Source organism: Akebia trifoliata, chromosome 10 (genome assembly GCF_017979445.1).
Source record: "Akebia trifoliata isolate Shusen 1 chromosome 10, ASM1797944v1, whole genome shotgun sequence".
NCBI lineage: Eukaryota > Viridiplantae > Streptophyta > Magnoliopsida > Ranunculales > Lardizabalaceae > Akebia > Akebia trifoliata.
Window position 1 is genome coordinate 26,541,710 of NC_141384.1, and position 18,699 is coordinate 26,560,408.

At 33.8% G+C, this 18,699-nt stretch overlaps 2 protein-coding genes across 2 annotated transcripts; both read left to right on the forward strand.

Moving 5' to 3' along the window:
- Positions 1–6,492: 6,492 nt before the first annotated feature.
- LOC147393488 (DUF1442 family protein (DUF1442)) lies at positions 6,493–7,438 on the forward strand. The gene is made up of 2 exons (XM_086455259.1): positions 6,493–6,549; positions 6,672–7,438. Exons 1-2 carry the CDS (start codon positions 6,493–6,495, stop codon positions 7,284–7,286), a joined length of 672 nt encoding a protein of 223 aa, XP_086311385.1. The 3' UTR covers positions 7,287–7,438.
- Positions 7,439–11,071: 3,633 nt separating this feature from the next.
- On the forward strand, positions 11,072–17,434 carry LOC147393489 (Class I peptide chain release factor). Its single transcript, XM_086456590.1, has 8 exons — positions 11,072–11,506; positions 14,145–14,204; positions 14,339–14,421; positions 15,381–15,445; positions 15,535–15,568; positions 16,230–16,300; positions 16,915–17,009; positions 17,130–17,434. Exons 1-7 carry the CDS (start codon positions 11,218–11,220, stop codon positions 17,003–17,005), a joined length of 693 nt encoding a protein of 230 aa, XP_086312716.1. The 5' UTR covers positions 11,072–11,217; the 3' UTR covers positions 17,006–17,009; positions 17,130–17,434.
- The last annotated feature ends 1,265 nt before the right edge of the window (positions 17,435–18,699 follow it).

Consider the following 18,699-nt stretch of genomic DNA (forward strand, 5'->3'; position numbering starts at 1 on the left):
TTCGTGGGCCTCGGCCGGTCGAATTTTCCTATCATATTTTTCAGTTTTCACTTAGTGTTGGCTCACTACAATGCTTGTTTAGAATATAATCAAGAGAATATTTGGTAAAACAAACGGTTCATATGTCACCATTTTTATTTTTGTGGCAGTCATCAATTTAGTTTACCTTTCCATGATTTTTAGTAAATCTGAAAAAACATACAAAAATTTAAAATTAAAAAAAAAAAAAACGACATAACTTCAAATAGAACTCAACAGATCGTAAATTTTTTGAACTTTGATGATGATGATAGTGTCCATGGTTTAGACAGTTCAAATTGCTTGACCATTTTAGTCATTGTAAATAATTTTCTAAACAAAATGCTCCATTAAACTTCTAGCAATACGTGAAACAAAATGACTAAATTCAACGCCAAGGTCCATTGATTTTAGTACGAAGTGTCTTTCAAGGGTTCAAACTAGTTCATACTTCCCATGGACAAACCGTGAATGCAATTTTCAAGATCCACCTCAAGATCAAAGCTTGATTGATGAAATCCTCGATTTCTAGTTGTATCTTCACCAAACCCTCTCACGTCCAAGTTAAACACTGAAGAATTCTTCAAAGTTTTAGGGTTATTAACATGTACCTTTAATCATTGTGATTTTTATAAGATAAACCTTTCTCGATCAGCTCCTTAGAATTTTTTTTTTTTTTTTTCATTTTTTATATGACAGGTTGCCCGGATATGTAGACTGGACTAGCAATAGCGAGGCAACTAACCTCTTAAAACATCATATCTCATGCCCGAAACCCCTGTTAGTGGCAATACCCAACAAACCACAAATACCAAGTAAGTCAAGATAAATCCTTGAGAGTGGGCTACGAGAACTCAAGACGGAGTAGGTAGGCCCTAGCCACTATGCGCAACACTTGTTGATTTGTTCTTTAGATTCTTTCTAGAACTAGTACCTAGATTGCACACGTTTCACAGTAACCCTAATTTTCTGTAATTTACCACATCTGAAAATATGGACCTCCTACTATGGTCTCCCGACCATCCAAGCGAGGCATCACTAAATGATGCCTGAAGATCCGACTCTTCAACTGTGTTTCATTAGATCAACTTGTCCTGATTAGAAAAAACTTTGAAACGGACATCCTGCGTCAAAATATCGAAGGAACCCTCTCCTTTAGATTACACGTGACATTTCTAAGGAGGTATTCTAAATATTAATGAAAATGTAGGGACATAAAATAAATACAAAATGTCATGTGTCTTGTAACAAGAAGGGTTCCTTCAACATTTTGAAGTGGGCTGGTCGCTTCAAAGACGGACTCGTCCTGATTGAGATTGTAAACAAATCCTTATGTTGTGACATGTGGCAGTATTGGAATCCTTGCAATTTCTACCCTCCACACAACCTAAAACTTATTATCAAATTAACATGATCAAATCACACACACACAGATATATATATATATATATAATCCATAATTTTAACCGTATAGGATAAGATATTATTACATGGTAGTTACGATTTTTCTCGACCACTCGTGTGCATTGACCCATGTAGACATGTCTCCTGATAGGGTGTACTTCTCATCACCTTCTCTTCTCTCGATCCCAAGAAAAATATATATATATCTCTTAAGCTTAATATATAAGAAAAAAACTTAATATATCATGGTAGCAATACCATACTACCTCTTCTCTCCCACAGAATAAGACAGAAGGAATCAACTTTTGTTAGATCTGAAGATGCAAGAGAGACAAGAAGACATAAATAAATGAGGGTTGCTTTGATTATTAATGTATCTGTGCATGAAGCAACGTGATCGGGCTTAGATCCTTGTGTGGGTTGTTGGGGCAAAGCTATATCCCTGTAGTTTAGTCGGCTATTTTAAATTTTTAATTACAAATTTTGTTGATTTATTATATATGTTAACGTATAATAGATTATAATCGATGGGTTGCTTTGTCAAGGTAAAAGGATCCGGTCTGGCTCATTATTAGCAAGATCTCAAATGATATGCATATTTTATGTGAATTTTGTTTTTAAAGATTGAACTTTATAAATTTCTAATAAAAGTCGTACATCTCATATTTGATATCATACTATATAGGGAACAAATGTGATTTTATCTTTCATTATACATGTGTCATCTCAAAATTAGAGATAAATTTCCTAATAGATAAAAAATTAAAAATAGATAAATTTAACGAGCAGATCTCACTATTGCATTTTCCCTTAGAGTTTTGACAAATCTATGAGAACCTTACTTTATCAAGTCTATCACCCAATAAACCTTGGAGTATGATGCATGTTATTTTAAAAAATAAATACTCATAATACATTTAATTTTTTAAATCAAATACCTATTATATCCTCTCTCAATCTCTCTCTTGCTCTCTCTCAACATATATTATGTCCCAAAACCATTAATTAAGTCTAAAAATTATTCTATTTTTATTTTTTTAATTTGAGTTTTATGGTGAATTCTAGATGAATTTGGCATTGGATTGCTCATGTAGCCATGCGGGTCAAATGATGATTTTGGAAAGAGATAATTGATGTTGAAAGGAAACAGGATATAATAAGTATTTGATTGAAAGAATTAAGGTATTATAGGTATAAAATCTTTTAAAAAAATGTTAATCCCTCTCCAAGATTCGTTGGGTAATAGACTTGATAAAGTAAGAGTCCTTTGGAGTCATCAAAACTCCAAGGGAGTTTTTTATTATAAAATTGCAAATTAAAGGGGGGAAATGTTTTATTATTACTCAACTTGAGTGTTGGAGTGTATTTGATATTTTATAAGCAAAAAAAAATTGAAAATAAAAAAAATTGAGATACAAATAGTACATACAGAAATGTTAAGGTGTGTGGATTTTGAAAATCCCAAACACAAGGTTCCCACCATTTCTTCAACCCATTAACCATCATTTAATGAGTCTAGGTCTTGCCAAGAAAAAATAAAAATGATTGACCATCCATTCCACTCATATAAGTACTTTATCAGATGTATCAGAACAAGACATGGATCAAACTGCAAGAAATGATCATCGTGGAATACAAAACGCAATAGATCCCAATCCAAAATATGCAAAGTAGCATTCAATTGCGTTGCATCACGAAATTTACAAGTGAGCAAACAGATGTAGAGGTTGAAAAGTTGTAACACACCGATAGCAAACATAGTCCCAACAAGCATAAGCTCCTTCCCCAATTGTGGATTTCATAAGGTTCCATTCCTTTACTTGAAGTGGTATAATAGCACCCACCACCTCTAATTACATCTTATACTCATGGTTTTGGTGACGTGTATCAAGTTAGATTGCTTCTTTTCTGATATAGAGTGTAGTACCATCAAGTATAGTGTATATGTTGAGGTTAGTCCCACATCAAACACTCATTGTCTTGTCTCTCTCCTTATAAGCTCATGGACCGCTTTACTCATTTTCAATTGATTTTGAGTTGGACCCCAAATATATCATAGTATCAGAGAGAAACTTTTTCTCCTCGACTACATCCAGTTCATATAACCACTTACTTTGGCCCAATCCGGCTCACACACGCAGAGGGAGGGCAGTCCTTGTCTCTCTCTTATAAGTTCCTGGGCCTCTCGACTCATTATCAATTGCGTTCAAGTTAGACCCTCAAATTTATTAGTAAATTATTCAAATTTTAATGTATCACTTTTAATATATAAGAATAAGACATTAATGCTTGATTTTTTTTCAAATTTCCGTCCACTAATAGTCATGATCTAGTACAATTATATTCTGACTCAGTGGGCAGAAACACCAAAGCTCCCGATTCCAATAGTTGAACCGGGTTGGACCGGTCCACTCCAATTCTAAAAAAAATAAAGAAGATATAATATAAGAATCTTGTTGGCTAAATGTTAAAAAATGAACGTGGGCCTTGCTTAGTTTGTCTTGCAGAAAGCCTACCAAATCTGATGTTTCTCTACGTGTTCTTCATTTCTTTAGTTTATAATGGTCCGTATAGTGTAGGGGACAGTACAGCTAATGCATTACGAATATTTGGGGAATGGCGTAGTGACCGAAGACATTATGTTAGATAAAGTTTAGCTAAGCATCTACAATTTAAAATTTATTAATTAAGTATTAAGGTGGTATCCAAGAAGGTCACAAGGCACAACTTGGTGCCACTTCGACAGCGATTTTACGACATGTTGGTAAGTGTTCGCTTGGCATTTTCTATTTGTTTTTTGTCATTTTAAGTTACATATTTATAAATATTACTATTCTATGACAAATCTTATTCCTCCATTCAATTCTCTGAAGTCGTGTCTTCGATTAATTATAATGTACTTATCTACTCTCACTATTTCAATATTTTTTAGGTAATGTAGACAAATTTACTTGTTTTTTCAGATTGATGGCCGGCTCCCAGAAGTGGATCCTCTATAGCACACGGTTCCTATAGCAACTATGTAGCATACTTTCTAAGAATGAGAGAGAAGTATTTTTCTTGTAAAATTAACATCTCAACCTCTTATCATCATAACTTAGATCTGATTAAAAAAAATTGAAAAAAAAAAAAAAAAAACAAACTTTTGAGATAGATCCATCTCTGTAAAAATGAACGGCTACTGAACTCACCATATTTTAAGTTGTGAGATATAATTTTATCGTTGATGTGGCACTCTTTCAATTGTTGAAAGTGTGCTACAAGGTTGCTACAGTAATCGTGTGTTACAGAAGATTCGCTTCCCATGCTCCCGTTGTTCTCAATCTTCTCTAGCATCGAAATCAATCAAAATGTCTTTGTCTTCATCCTGTAATAAAAAATATTTATAAAAAAAAAAAATTCCTTCATTTTCTTTCAAAACCAATCATCTTCAATCTTTTGGGTAAATATTTTTACCCTACTCTTTAATGTTAGGATTCTATCTATTTCAACCTCCAAACCTCAAGAGCAATATAGTATTTTTGAATTAGAAAATGATGGAATTAAAATTGGGTAATTTTTCTACAAGGAATTAAGGCAAGGTTGAAACTCTAAATTGAAAATAATGTTCAATAAATTAAGAATAACTTATCATATAGGTTGAAGATCTTGAGGATGACTTGTTTAGGGAAGAAAATTCAAGGGTTGTTGGTTAATTAAAACTTGAAGATAAGGGCATTTAGGTCATTTTCACTAGTCAATAAGAGAAGAGTGAGCTTAAGGATGGCTTGCCATCGGTTTGAAAATACTGGTATCTCAAATATTCACCAAAATGTGAGCAATGTATCTAAATTACACTTTTTTTGGTTTCTTTGATTCTTTTGTAACCTTCAACTTGCATATTCATTATGCCTGGGACTATAATTAGCCTTTATTGCATATATGGCCAAATTATCTCACTTGACTTTCCCTTAAGTTATCACTTATAGGGGGTGCTTTTACGTTTTCCTAAAATAGTTATGAAAATTCAATTGATCCAATTGGTTGATCATAACCATTTTGTTGTGTAAATGTCCTGTATTTTGTTGCGTTATGCAAACTTGCAAAGGTGCATGGGGTAGCATTCTCAACCCGAATTTGTTGAGGGGTAAGAAAAGAACAATCATGTAATATTTTCTTAAGAATTTTCCATTTTTAGGGAGTTTTACTTGTTTTGGTAACTTTCGGTTATAGAAATAGAGATCTCTAGAGTTGTAAAACGTATGAGAAAGTAGTGATTGTTCTTGTTATGTTCCGTGGACATAGCTATACTGTCGAATCACATAAATCCTTATGCTTTATGCAATTGTGTTATCTTTGTTATTTGATTTCTTCACACATTTAATGGACTTTGATTTGAAATAATTCTCCTATGTTTTACTAAACATAATACAATGTGACATAAATTGATGTTTTTTTTGTCAATTGTTGATTGGTTTGACATAATCAGAAACGAAAAGGAAAGATAATAATCAGAACTTGTTGATCACAATGAAAATAACTCTCTCTAAGACATAGGTCCACTGTGTATTCCCAATAAATTAGGCTGCAGGATATAACAAAGCCCAGTTGCTCATGTATGATTTGTTGCAAATTGCATTGTTATATAAATTAAATGCAAAAGCAATAATAAATGTGAAAATAAATCCATTTTATTTTGCAAAAGTTCTGATGTGTAAGTAAATGTCTGTGGATAGTAATGCCAACCCATCCATGTGTGTCACATGACACATCAGGTAGGACAGCCTCTCAGACACAATTATATTAATGTAATCTTCTTCTAAGAATTCAAACCTAAGACTCAATTATTTTAGGGAGTCTACCCATGTTAATAAATTTTTAAGTTTTATTTAACCTTAATTGCCAGTTGGAATGACACAATCCCATCAATAATAACAACCCCCCCAATTTAATTCCATATAATTCCAAGAATCAAAAGATCCCAACACCTCCATCTTTTAAATATAGGGTTGAAAGAGTCTCTTCTTCTTCAAAAAACAAGTTAAGGAGATAACAAGAAGAGAAACAAAGAAGAAAAAGAGAGAAAGAAAGATGACTTGTTGGTCTGCTGAGAATGCTATCAAAGCTTACCTAAGTACCTTGAAAATGGTAAGCAAGAGAACTCATGCATCACATATTTCCCTTATTAGCAAAAGCTAAGTACTTAATACTTGAATTTAGTATGTGTCAATTTTTTTCTAATGTAAGTTGTTTTAATTTTGGTGCTTTAGGGAAAGAGAGACAAAGAGCCAGATGTAGCTGAGTTTGTATCCGCACTCGCCGCGGGCAATAGCGCGCAATTCATGGTGGAGATATGCGCTGGGACCGCAGGTTCTACCACACTAGCTCTAGTTGCTGCGGCACATCAAACATGTGGTCGTGTCATCTGTATCCTTCGTGGGCTCAATGAACTTAAAGCCTCAGAAGATGCTCTAGGACCTAATGTCAATAATGTGGAATTTGTTATCGGGGATGCTCGAACCCTTCTGTCGAATTACTTTAGAGGAGCGGATTTTGTGCTTATCGATTGCAATCTAGATGATCATGAAGGTGTTTTTCGAGCAGCACACATGGGTCCAAAGCATAGCAGTGCCGTCATTGTGGGCTATAATGCATTTTGTAAGGGGTCCTGGTGGAGTAGTGGGTCCAAGACCCAGTTATTACCCATTGGAGAGGGGTTGCTAGTAAATAGAATAGCTGCAACAAACAAGGTTGGTAGTGGTGGTGGTGGTGGTGGTGGTGGTGCAGTTAAGAGGAGTCATTGGGTTGTTAAAATTGATAAGTGCACAGGTGAAGAACATGTTTTTAGGATTAGATCACCTCAAAGAAAAGGGATTGAGGCTTGAACTTTTTTTGAATTTTCCCCCTTTGTGGGTTTCTTTTGTCTTCAATTTTCCTTCTTGTTGAGGTGATTAGGGCTACAATTTGCCTTAAAATAATGTCAGATCTCAATTGTAAATAACTAATGACATGTATTACTCATCTAGGTCTTTGTATTTTTAGGGGTCTAGTGTTTTGTATCATTAGTTTGAAATTTTTGAAGGAAAGCCAAATGCTAAGGGCACAACCACCCTTGATCCAAGCATGCCCCTAAATGGTCTTTTTTTATTTTTTTCATTAGTTAGTCAATATATTTTGTTGACCTTTCTCCTCCTAGAGTTTATTACTAAATTTGAATCCAATCTCTGATGAATATCAACAACAACAACGATAAAGTCTTATTCAAAAAATTTAGGGTCAGTTAAACGTATCTTATTCCTCCATTCCACTATGTTTAAAGCAAGTTTTTTGTTGTTGAGAGTAGGTTCATATCAACTTTCAATGTCTCCATCCACATTCTTTTGTGTAATTGTCTTATCCTTTAAGATCTTCAACTTGACTATTTCTTTTAATTGGTGTAGTAATAGACCTGTGTTGAACATGCTCAAATCATCTCAACCAACCAAATCAATAAAAAAAAGTCTAGATTATATCCATTGAAAAGCTAGTTAGCTACTTTTTAGATGTCATATGTGGAACTTACCTTTGGCCATTGGCCCGCATTTCAAGAGTGACCCGCAAGGAGGATTTACAATGGGAGGCAATGGGGGCACTTGCCCCCAAGGGAATTTTATAAAATGATACCATTAAATTTTATATATATATTGTGAGTTTACCCCCACAAATTTTTGGAATTTTTGGTTGTTGCCCTTACCCAATTCAATATTTTGGATTTATTAAAACTCCCTCTATTTGCTTAATATTTGAGATACGACTTACCCATTTTGACCTTGTTAGTCCCCCTCAAATTTTCCATAAATATTTGAGACACCCCTTTGCATTCCATTCCATAACATGCCCCCTCGATGTTTTGTGGATATTTGAGATACCCTTATTTTTTTCAAACTCATGGCATGCCCCTGATCCCCCCCCCCCCCCCCCCCCCCCCCCCAGCCCCACTCCAATATTTTTTATATTTTATTTTGGCAACCCTCCACATTTGGGTGAATATTTGAGATGTCCCTATGTTTTCAAATTGAAGACATGCCCCCATTACTGACCTTACTACACTAACCAGAAATAACGTAAATACCATCATTCTATCATTGAAAATCCTTCATTTTTAACCTAAAATTAGTCATCTTCAAACTCTTTAATTTCTACCGAAAATTAATGTCAATTTATTTAACCTCATTTTCAATTCATATTTTTGAACCTCACCTTAATTCTTTCAAAATATCTTATGTTTTTTTTCAAAAATCATATCTCGTTCTTTAGGTTTGAAGGAGTCGTATGGTTCAAGATTAGGGTAAAAACTTTTGCCCAAGATGATGACGATCACTAATTGAGAATAGAAAATCAAAGGGATTTTTTATTTTAAGTTGGGGACGAGTGTATTGAGGCCATTTGCATTAATCTATTAGAAAAGAAAACCCAGGTCAGAGGGGCATGTAGGCATTTTAGTCAATATTTGAGATGCCTATATATATTTTTAAAACTTGTGGCATTGCCCTCTTGACTTAGGTCTTTTCTCATAGACTAATGAGAAATGACAAAATGCCCTATTTTTCAATCTCTAAGAAAAAAAACCCTTGAATTTTCTCTTCAAAATCATTTATCTTCACGCTCTTCAACCTTATTTGTCAAATATTATTTGCCCTCTCTACAAGAAAATTCTGACTTCTCCCTCGAGTGATCCAATCTAATAAAATATGAGAAATACATAATATATGAAGTTTATTTAGATTTTATATATCAAATTGGAATTGGGCCCAATTCGGACTTGATCCAATTGTAATCAGTTCGAGTTTGGATATATTATTATTGAGATATGATAAAAACCCAATCCGATTATGATTAGATCAATGTTTATTGGATTAGTTACAATCCAATCTAATCCTTATTGGATTGGTACAACATTGACCCAATCTAGACCCGATCCATTGACACCCCTAGTCCTAGGGCTTAAAATGGGTTAGATTTTTATCTGAAATCCGAGTGATCCGAATCTGAATTTAGTGGATTTAATTCCTTCAAGTATATTCAAATTAAAAAAATTGGTCGGATATGGATTGATTTCCCTTGACCTAAGTCGGGTATCTGCCTAGATATAAATGATATATTACTTTATAAGTTATATTTTATATTTTTTAAGATATCATTCTTTAATCAACAAGTGTTGGGCACAGTGCCAAAGCCTCCCTCCAAAAAAGAAAATACTTTGAGTTTAAGTCACCTTTTAAAGATTTTTCTTGAGCAGTTCAAAATTATTTGACCTGACCAACCCAAATCAATTAATTCGGTCAGATTGGATTTGAATACAGATTTAGGTGCTGTTTGTTAAACTGAAAAAAATAAGTGCTGAATAGCATTAAACGTTGAAACTTATAAGCGCTGAATTTAAGTGCTGAAAAAGTTGTTTATTTAGATGCTGAATCATGTTTGTTACACATTGCTGAAACTGGTAAATTGTCTTTGTTACCCTTACAATCATATTATACATTGTTTGTATGTTTCAAATGCTTATTTATTATCAAACACAATAAAATATATTATTTCTTATAAAATTAAAATACAATTTATTTTTAAATAATAAATAATACTCAAATCTTCAATTTATAAATAATAATTTCTATTTATAAAATCCCACAAATTTCAAATTAAAAATAATAATGTCATACAAGTCACCAAAATTTGAAATCAACTTTAAAAGAACTTAATTTTGGATGAATAATTTTCGATGGAAATGAAGGATGTGTAATTATAAAAGCACCTTATGAATTAATAAGGGCAACCCACACTATAGCCATTTTTTGTTTTATTTTATATGGGTTAAAATTTTTGGAATGAGCAAATTTTTAGTGAGGATGGTCTATATGGTCTAGAGATCATCCTCACAAAAAATCATTCTATTTTGAAACTTCTAACTCTTCAAAAATAGTTTTCAAAAAAAAAAATGACAATTTACGGTTCTTGAACTTATTTTGATAGGGTTAGAAGTTTCAAGATGTGCTGATTTTTTGTGAGGATGATCTCCTCATTGTAGAGATTATCCTCACAAAAAATCAAGTCATTCCAAAACTTTTAACCCATATAAGACAAAATAATTTAGTTATGGTGTGGGTTTATTAATTTGTCGGGTGTTTATATACTTATCCATGGGATATAAGAGGTAATATCCTTTTAAAAATAAGGGCATACTTGTCCATGCTCAAAAAAACAAAGGGCATACTTGTCCGTGTTGAAAAAAGTGAAGTGCTTATCGTTTCAGCACTTTTTTTCAGCATAAAAATAATGTTGAATTTTTTTCACTTATTTTCAGCAATAAACGTTGAAAATATAGAATAAACAAACGTGCAATTTTGACAAAAGTACTGAATTTAATTTTTTTCAGCAATAAACACTGAAAAATAGTACAAACAAATACCGCCTTAGTGAAACTAAAATGATTTGAATATGATTTTAGGTAGTAGGATTAGAGTTGGATTCAGAAGCAAATCTGGATACAGATTTAGTGAAAACAAAATGATTTGAATATACTCATATCCGGTCTGAACTCGACGCATTTTAAACCTTACCTAGTGGGTAAATTAAAAAGAATGTTTTCATTATACACGTGGCACAACCGGATAAATAGTGTTTCTAAAACTCGATAGGCCTATTGTAGCTGAGAAAAAGAATTAGACTCTCTTTGAGTGGTTCTACATTTTCCCTCCGTCCCAAACGTCATCCCTTTCTTCTTCTAGGTATCGATTCTGAGAATTTTCTCTCTCCTAGGGTTTCATTTCTGAATCGAAAATGGCCTTAATCAGAACTACAACCAGCATGATCATGCGTGAAATCCTCCATTTCTCCTCCCCATTCTTGAGATCGGGGCCAATGTTTCCAATGAAATCAACGAATTTCGGCTGCAACTTGGGCTTTGTGAGAGAGAATCGGATTAGTTTCGGCGGAATTCGATGCATGGCTTCAGATTCTGGAGATAAGAAGGTGTCAGCTCGATTGTCTCAGGTGCATCAGCTTCTTCAAGAAGCTGAAGAGAGAGCTCTCTCTGCTGGAAACGAGCCTACCCCCAAAATTACTTTAGGTACTTCAAATATACCTAATTATTCATTCTTGGAGATAATTGTATTTGCAAATTGAGATAACCCAATTGATGTTGATTTTGGATAAATCTTTTCCTGTGAAGGTTTTGGGTAGTTGTAGTTGTAGAGAGATGAGTTGTTTAGTTTTAGTTAGAGTGATGTGTGGTATATTAGTAAATTAAAGTTATTGTATGGTTGAATTAGTAAAATATCCACTGGATTAGTAGCTATGTTGTACAAGTATGGATTCAAGCAACAGCGGAGCCAGGATTTTCTTGTAGTGGGGCAAACTATAGTTGCCCGATGAGGTGGAAGAACATGAAGATGAGTGGTTTTGAGGCAAAAATTAATGGGTTTTTTGTTAGAGGTTGTAGAGTAGGGCTTTTAGGTCATTTCTTATTAGTCTATGAGAAATGACCTGAGTCAAGGGGCAATGTCATTAGTGGGGGATGGGGGCAACTGCCAAAAGTCTGTGATGTGGCAAACTCAAAATATATCAAAATTTCAAGAGGAGAATGTAAGTTTAAAAAAAAAAATTGTGGGGTCGAGTGCCCCCATTGCCCTCAGTGTAATCCACCTTTGGGTTCAAGTGTCATAGCTGCCAATTCTTTTTTAAATAGGATTTGAGGATTCAACCGTACTGACAAAGTTGGGATTAGAGAATTATTCGATAAGAGAAAATTGTGGAAAAAACTGGGGCCAAAGTTTGGGAAAATAAATAATAATTAAAAATGTGTGTGCACTATTATTTATGGATAATAATAAATATAAAAATATACATTTCTTGTATTAAACATAACATCAAACAAAATTGCAAAATTTTATTTGCAAAGATAATATAAAATGTTTTTTTTTCAAAAGCTTTGCGAATATGTCGGGATTAAATCACCGATTGAAAAGAGTTGTGAATTAATAGTGGCTATTTCAAAACGGAGAATTTTTTTACAATGGATTCAACACTCAGCTTTATATTTTAAGTAACACAAAAGACTATTTCAATAAATTTAACTTATCAAAAAAAAAAAAAAACTAGTATGTTTTTAAATCATGCTACTCAGATGTTATCTATTAAAAAGGTTTGTTTTTATTGATCGTTTCAAATGTTCGTTAATATTAATTGTTTGATGATAAAACTAATTTTTGTGAGTTTTTTTTGTAACCACAATAGTCCTAAATGAAGAATTTGTTTGGGATTCATTTACTAGGATTTTCAACTATCTAGTATCATTAATACAAGCTAAAACTAGAACCATTGAAGTTGTAAGATCTGTGACTAAATCTCACCATAAAACATCGCCATAATAACCAAACCTACAAAAATATACCTGATAACCTCTCAACATAACAACCAAACCTACAAATATTATACTTGATAACCACTCAAAGATATATGTAGCAACTTCACTTTTATGGTGTCACTTACTGCCATAGTCACAAAAAACGGTGCTTTTTTGAAGGAAATAAAAAAGCTTGTTTAAAACACATTTTGTATCTCTGATGATTAAAAAAAATGCATTTTTTTTAAGAAGTTGCGCTTTTTGAAAAAATCACTTTCTTTTTTGTTTCAATCACATTTTTTTAAACAAAACACTTTTTTTATGGCCTTATCATTGTTTGTGATTTGGCTCATGAAAGTTGTTTAATGTAAGATTTATTGGATTCCGCCATTTATTAATATAGAAATATGGGATTTGATGATAATATCTTGATGTAATGATTTTATTTTTCAATAATGTTTTATTTTGAACAAAAGATATGTTGATTAAACTTTTTTAAGTATCGTAACATGTATAATTATGGGTGAAAACATGTTATCATACATAAATATTCAACAGTGTGTTTTCTTGCTCAAAATATATTGGAGACTTATATATATATTTATTGCTTTTTCCCGTTTCATTCTTAATTTCTTCCGAACCTGTACTCCAACTTTGTGACTATGCTTACATCCCCAAGAAAGCAATAAAAGTGTGCTTTTTCCCCTCTTCCACCATAAGACGGGGCTGATTTGAGTTTTTTAAATTCATCAAGCAAGGATAATAGTTTGTCCCTCTCCAAATAAATTATTAATTATCTAAAAAACTACACATCACACTTTAGAGAATTGAGTCTAAACTTTGATAAAAATAAAAATTTGTCATTGCGTACATGATTGTTACCAGAATAGCTTTCCTAACCCATATCTTGGTTCGTCATTTGGGATTCTTCAATTTGGGTTTAGGCTAAAGCCCCAAATTATGCTTAATGCAAGACCACACCCATTATTCTCCCACTTAGTTTGCATCAGTGGCTGCATTTCTCTTATGGACATTTCTTTTTCTTTCAAATACTATTCTATTTATTTGTTGGATATTTGATGCTAATATTGGTTTCTCATTTGGATCATTTTTATCTCTAGCTTTAAGCTTGTAGCAATAAGAAAATGGGTTTCTTTTTTACATGTATGTGGTTGTAAATTTTCTTGGTCACTCTATTCATCCTGCTACATTAAGGGGAATCTTCAAAAAAATTGCACTTATCGATTGTGGACAAATGGAAACTGACTGTTAACTTGGGTTGTGCCACATTCTTTAAGCTCTTCTTTGGTTACTGGTTCTGTGGTGTGAATCTGAATCTTGTTTTATTTACTCTTTTTATCAGACCATGTTACTGTTGGTTTTGCAAGAAGTGGTGGGCCTGGAGGTCAGAATGTTAACAAAGGTCTGTTAACTCCTATATCTTTCACATTAAATCTTTTTCTAGTAGTTCACCTACTTCTTTTAATTGTGGCTCTTCTATTTCATCTTCTCACTTCTGCAACTTATAAAGGCTGGTCTTTCAAAATCATGTCACAGTGAACACCAAGGTGGACATGCGCTTCAATGTTAAGAATGCATATTGGCTGAGTGACAGGATCAGGGAAAGGATTACACAAATGGTCTGTTTCTGGCAGTTTTATTACAAAACTCACTTATGAAATAATTTATTGATGTGAGAAAAATCCAAGCATTAGGATCAAGGACAGAAGTAGCCTTCCTCCCTAACTGTCTTGTTCATGTGGTACATGTCTAGGAGGGGAGTGCGTAGTATATGATGGTTCTTAGCTGAATAAACTCCGAGGCGAAAAATCAACTCAATATCTTAACTATCCAATTTATCACTTTATTTTCATTGGTAGGAAACAATATGGAAAGGGTTTGCAAAAAAGGACTTAAATATTTGCACCATAGTCCGATAATGTTGATTCTGATGTGGAAGCATGTGTACGCTACTGTTAGCCTGTCAGTTCTATTTAGGGGATTTGTGATGAATTGGGAACAATGTCAAATTGTATTTATGCTGGACATGATTTTAAGGAGTACAGATAGTATTTCTATCTTCTTAAATTGTGCCTGGCTCATTGTAAATTGATTAGCCTTTCTTTCCATCGCTGCCCATGTTTTTGGCTAACGTGAAGGATACTAAACATTAAGGAACATTCTTACAAAACCATGCTAGTAGTTAAACTAGCATTTGAACTCCTCTTTTTTTGGCTTGTATGAGAACCCTAGGGTTTTATGCTCGAGTAAGATGTGGGGATATTAGCTCAACAGCAAAACCATGTTTGGAAATCATTGTAGAACACCCCGAGAAAAGCGGGACCTCAAAATTAATTTTTGAGAGTAGTTTTCTCCCCCACCCCCCAACCTTCACCCAATTTTCTCTTTTAAAAAAATATATTTATTATTTCTAGTTTAACCAGAAGTATTGGATGTTAATACATTTTCACCTTGAAATTTGTTGGAAGACCCCTATTTTCCAAGACAAAGGCGCTTCTATTTCTGATCATGTGTTTTCTAGAACTGGTCATGGCTATAGTCTTGTATAGCTTTTAATTTAATCCCTGTTTGTTAACAGGAAAAGAATCGGATCAATAAAGATGGGGAGATCGTGATTTCTTCTACAAAGACTAGAACACAGAAGTGAACTTTTGTCCCCCTGCTCATTTTTGTTATCCATTTTGCTTACATGTTGCCCAGGAATTTGGTTTCATTCTTCCGTTCTTCCTCAGGGGTAACATCGAAGATGCTCTGGCGAAACTGCAGGTACCATACCATGATGGTTGTGAGCTGCCCCCTATTTTCTCTCTTGCAGTAATATTAGACTACTAGCGTAGGCATGGGCATCCTCTTTTGGGTTAAAGGGGTAAAAGAAGAAAGATAGTAAAGTTAAGAGGGGTATTAATGAAAAAGGGTAAAAAGTGGAAAGATAGTAAAATTGGAGAGATATTATTGAAAAGGGGAGTGGAGAGAAAAACAACAAAGTTGAAGGGGGTAAAGAGGAAAGGTAATAAAGTGGGGTCCACTCCAGTGTAGCTGAAGTGGGATGTTTATATCACACAAAACTGTAGCTGTAGCAGGACCCACCATTGTGTTTTATTATATAGGTTAACCTTCTATCTCGTGTTAACGATTTAACAGCAATTTTAGCATTATTACTGAGACTATTTATTTTAGGTGGGTGAGTTCTGTCACAAGTTAAACAGACACTAGTGGTTTTGACCATGGTTTAAAATATTGGAATGTATTGGGTGATACGTATCAGTATCAGTCAAGCCCGACACTAAACATTGAATGTTTCGGGTATGTATCGGCCAATACCATATCGATTTTTTTTTCATTAACTGAAACATGCATTGGACACGTATATATAAAGAGACTTTCATTTGATACCTTTTTTTTTTTCCTTCTTTAATAAATGGAACAGGCAATCATTGATGCTGCTTCATACGTACCACCTCCGCCTTCAGAAGAGCAAAAGAAAAAGATTGCAAAGATGTAAGCACTCTGCCTGCCTATTGCATTTCCATCTCTTCAATGTCGCCACTTGAAGACAACCTATTAATTCAACCATGTTTTTCCATAGTTGGACAGACATGACATGATAATGGATTAAAATATTGGAATGTATCAGTCAATTCGTATCGGTATCGGCCAAGACCAATACGAAACATTGAATGTTCAGGAATGTTTCAATGGGAATATATCGGCCAATACCATATCGGTTTTTTCATTAACCGAAACATTCAATCGATGCAATATTTTAAACCTTGGACATGACTTCATGTGTTGTCAGTGTTTTTCTTTCATTTGCCAGTTGGGATTATGCAATAGGAATGTAATCTCGTCCATGCCAGATACCGAGTCTTCTTGGACGAGTTTTCCGATATGTTTGAGACATCTCGTTCAAAAAAATAAAAATGAACATGGGGTTTAATATCTCGTCCAATAAATTGACTTGTCCGTCTCCTTCCATACCCGATACCGAGACGACTTGGGCGATACGTCTCGGTCTCGAATGAGTTTTGAAACCATGAATGTAATTCCTTCAGATTAATCAGTTATAGAATATGTGAAGTTCTTATTGTCACCATTGTTTTCCGTGATTGCAGTGCTGCTATTGGAGAGCAAAAGAGACTGCAAAGCAAGAAGGCCCTTTCACAGAAAAAGGCTATCAGGAGAACCCGAGATAGTTGGGATTGACCGAGTAATCATAATTATATATATATATATATATCCAAAATGCAATTCATTTTTCTTCCGATAATGACTTTGTATTTTTGTTTCCTTGATGAAGTTATCCTCTTTTGTGCTCTTTTTTGACTAGGTGAAGGTCCGAGAAATTGATCTTTAGGTCTTGAACTATTATATGGAGGCCATAAAATAGCTTTCCAGATTATGAGATTCAACCATTAAAGCAGCATGGGAAGACAGCAGGAAACCACAACTCTATTTGAATGAAAATGAAGAGCCGTCTGACCTGGTATGGGATCAAATATTAGATCATTCACATCATTTTCTGTATAAATAGCAGCTTTTGTCCTTATATTAATTTTTTTTTTTAAATATGCCATTCTTATGTGACTACCTGACATTCTAAATTTAACCCCATTGCTTTGGGATGGTTTTGTACTTTGTACATTTTGAATGGTTGCTTCATTTTTCTTTGGAGTACAGAGGAAAGTAGAAAAAGAAATGACAATTTGAGATAAGTTTCTTCTTTATATATAAAGAAAACAAAATCTGAGGCCTAAATTCGTCTTCAAATATTTGTGCCCCGTCGAATTGCTGATAGATGTGTCTGCTCACGTCTGGCTGATAGCCATAGTTGGACTCAAATTACCATAACCTTGGGTTACATGCCCCTATCCTATGTGTAGAATCAATAAATTTTGGTCTGGCCAGTCATCTGGAGCAACACAATGAGCCACGCTTGTGATGGCTTTGCTATAATGAGACAGTTCCTTTTCCTTGTAAACACGCTTCAAAAGAAATCAAACTCATACAAGGACACTCCATTGGGAACAAGAATTTTCAGGTCCATTTGGAATATTTTGTTTCTGAGTAGATGCGCCGTTTTCAAGTAGTGCTCAATTGAGATTTGTTTGAAGGTTGAGGCCAGGCAAAGATTTTTTTTTTTTCCCTGATTGGTAAGCTCATTTTTGAATTCAGTGTTGGCGGGATTTGAACATTACCCAAAGATTTTACCAACCAAGCTAGTTGGCACCTGTGAGGCCTGGCAAAGATTGATTTATCATCGTCATGTATTGCCATGTATCCAACCATTCGATAAATCATTCTAATGGTTACTGTCACTGTGGTCCTATCTGATATTATTAATTATATATTAGGCTATTTAGCTGACTCAAGTTAGAAGCTTTAATGCACGATCCAAATCTTTTCAGAGTTGTGATAATCTGACACTCGTTTTTACTAGGCTCCCTTTACATAATTGTACAAAATCATAAATATATGTCTGATTCTGTGAAGGGAGAGTATAAAAAGAGCGTTAGATTATCCTGATTCAGCGGAAAGTTTGAAAACGAATAGAGTTTTTGGTCGTTCGCGTTTTAAAATATTTATGTATCTCCAGAAATTCATTTCTTTGTTTTAAAATATTTTTGCAATTTTTGTTGGACACATGTGAGTGGAAAGAACTGGTCGCTTTATAAGAAATGCTATTGGCACTCCAACTTTTACTTATTACTCTAATTTTTTAGATTATTTATCACACCCCAATTAAAGATTAAAACACACTCTTCAAACATTAGAAAGGTTTGATTCAAATATTAATCTAACTATTACAAAACATAATGACACTCGTTGGAACAATTTTAGTTATGATTAGGCACACATAAAAGCTTAAACTCCAAAATATAGATATTTAGCAAAGAGAG

Coding starts and splice junctions, on each gene's coding strand:
- LOC147393488 (XM_086455259.1), top strand. CDS start 6,493: ATGACTTGTTGGTCTGCTGAGAATGCTATCAAAGCTTACCTAAGTACC. Junction 6,550..6,671: donor ACCTAAGTACCTTGAAAATG/GTAAGCAAGAGA, acceptor TTGGTGCTTTAG/GGAAAGAGAGACAAAGAGCC.
- LOC147393489 (XM_086456590.1), top strand. CDS start 11,218: ATGGCCTTAATCAGAACTACAACCAGCATGATCATGCGTGAAATCCTC. Junction 11,507..14,144: donor TACCCCCAAAATTACTTTAG/GTACTTCAAATA, acceptor TCTTTTTATCAG/ACCATGTTACTGTTGGTTTT. Junction 16,301..16,914: donor AAGAAAAAGATTGCAAAGAT/GTAAGCACTCTG, acceptor CCGTGATTGCAG/TGCTGCTATTGGAGAGCAAA.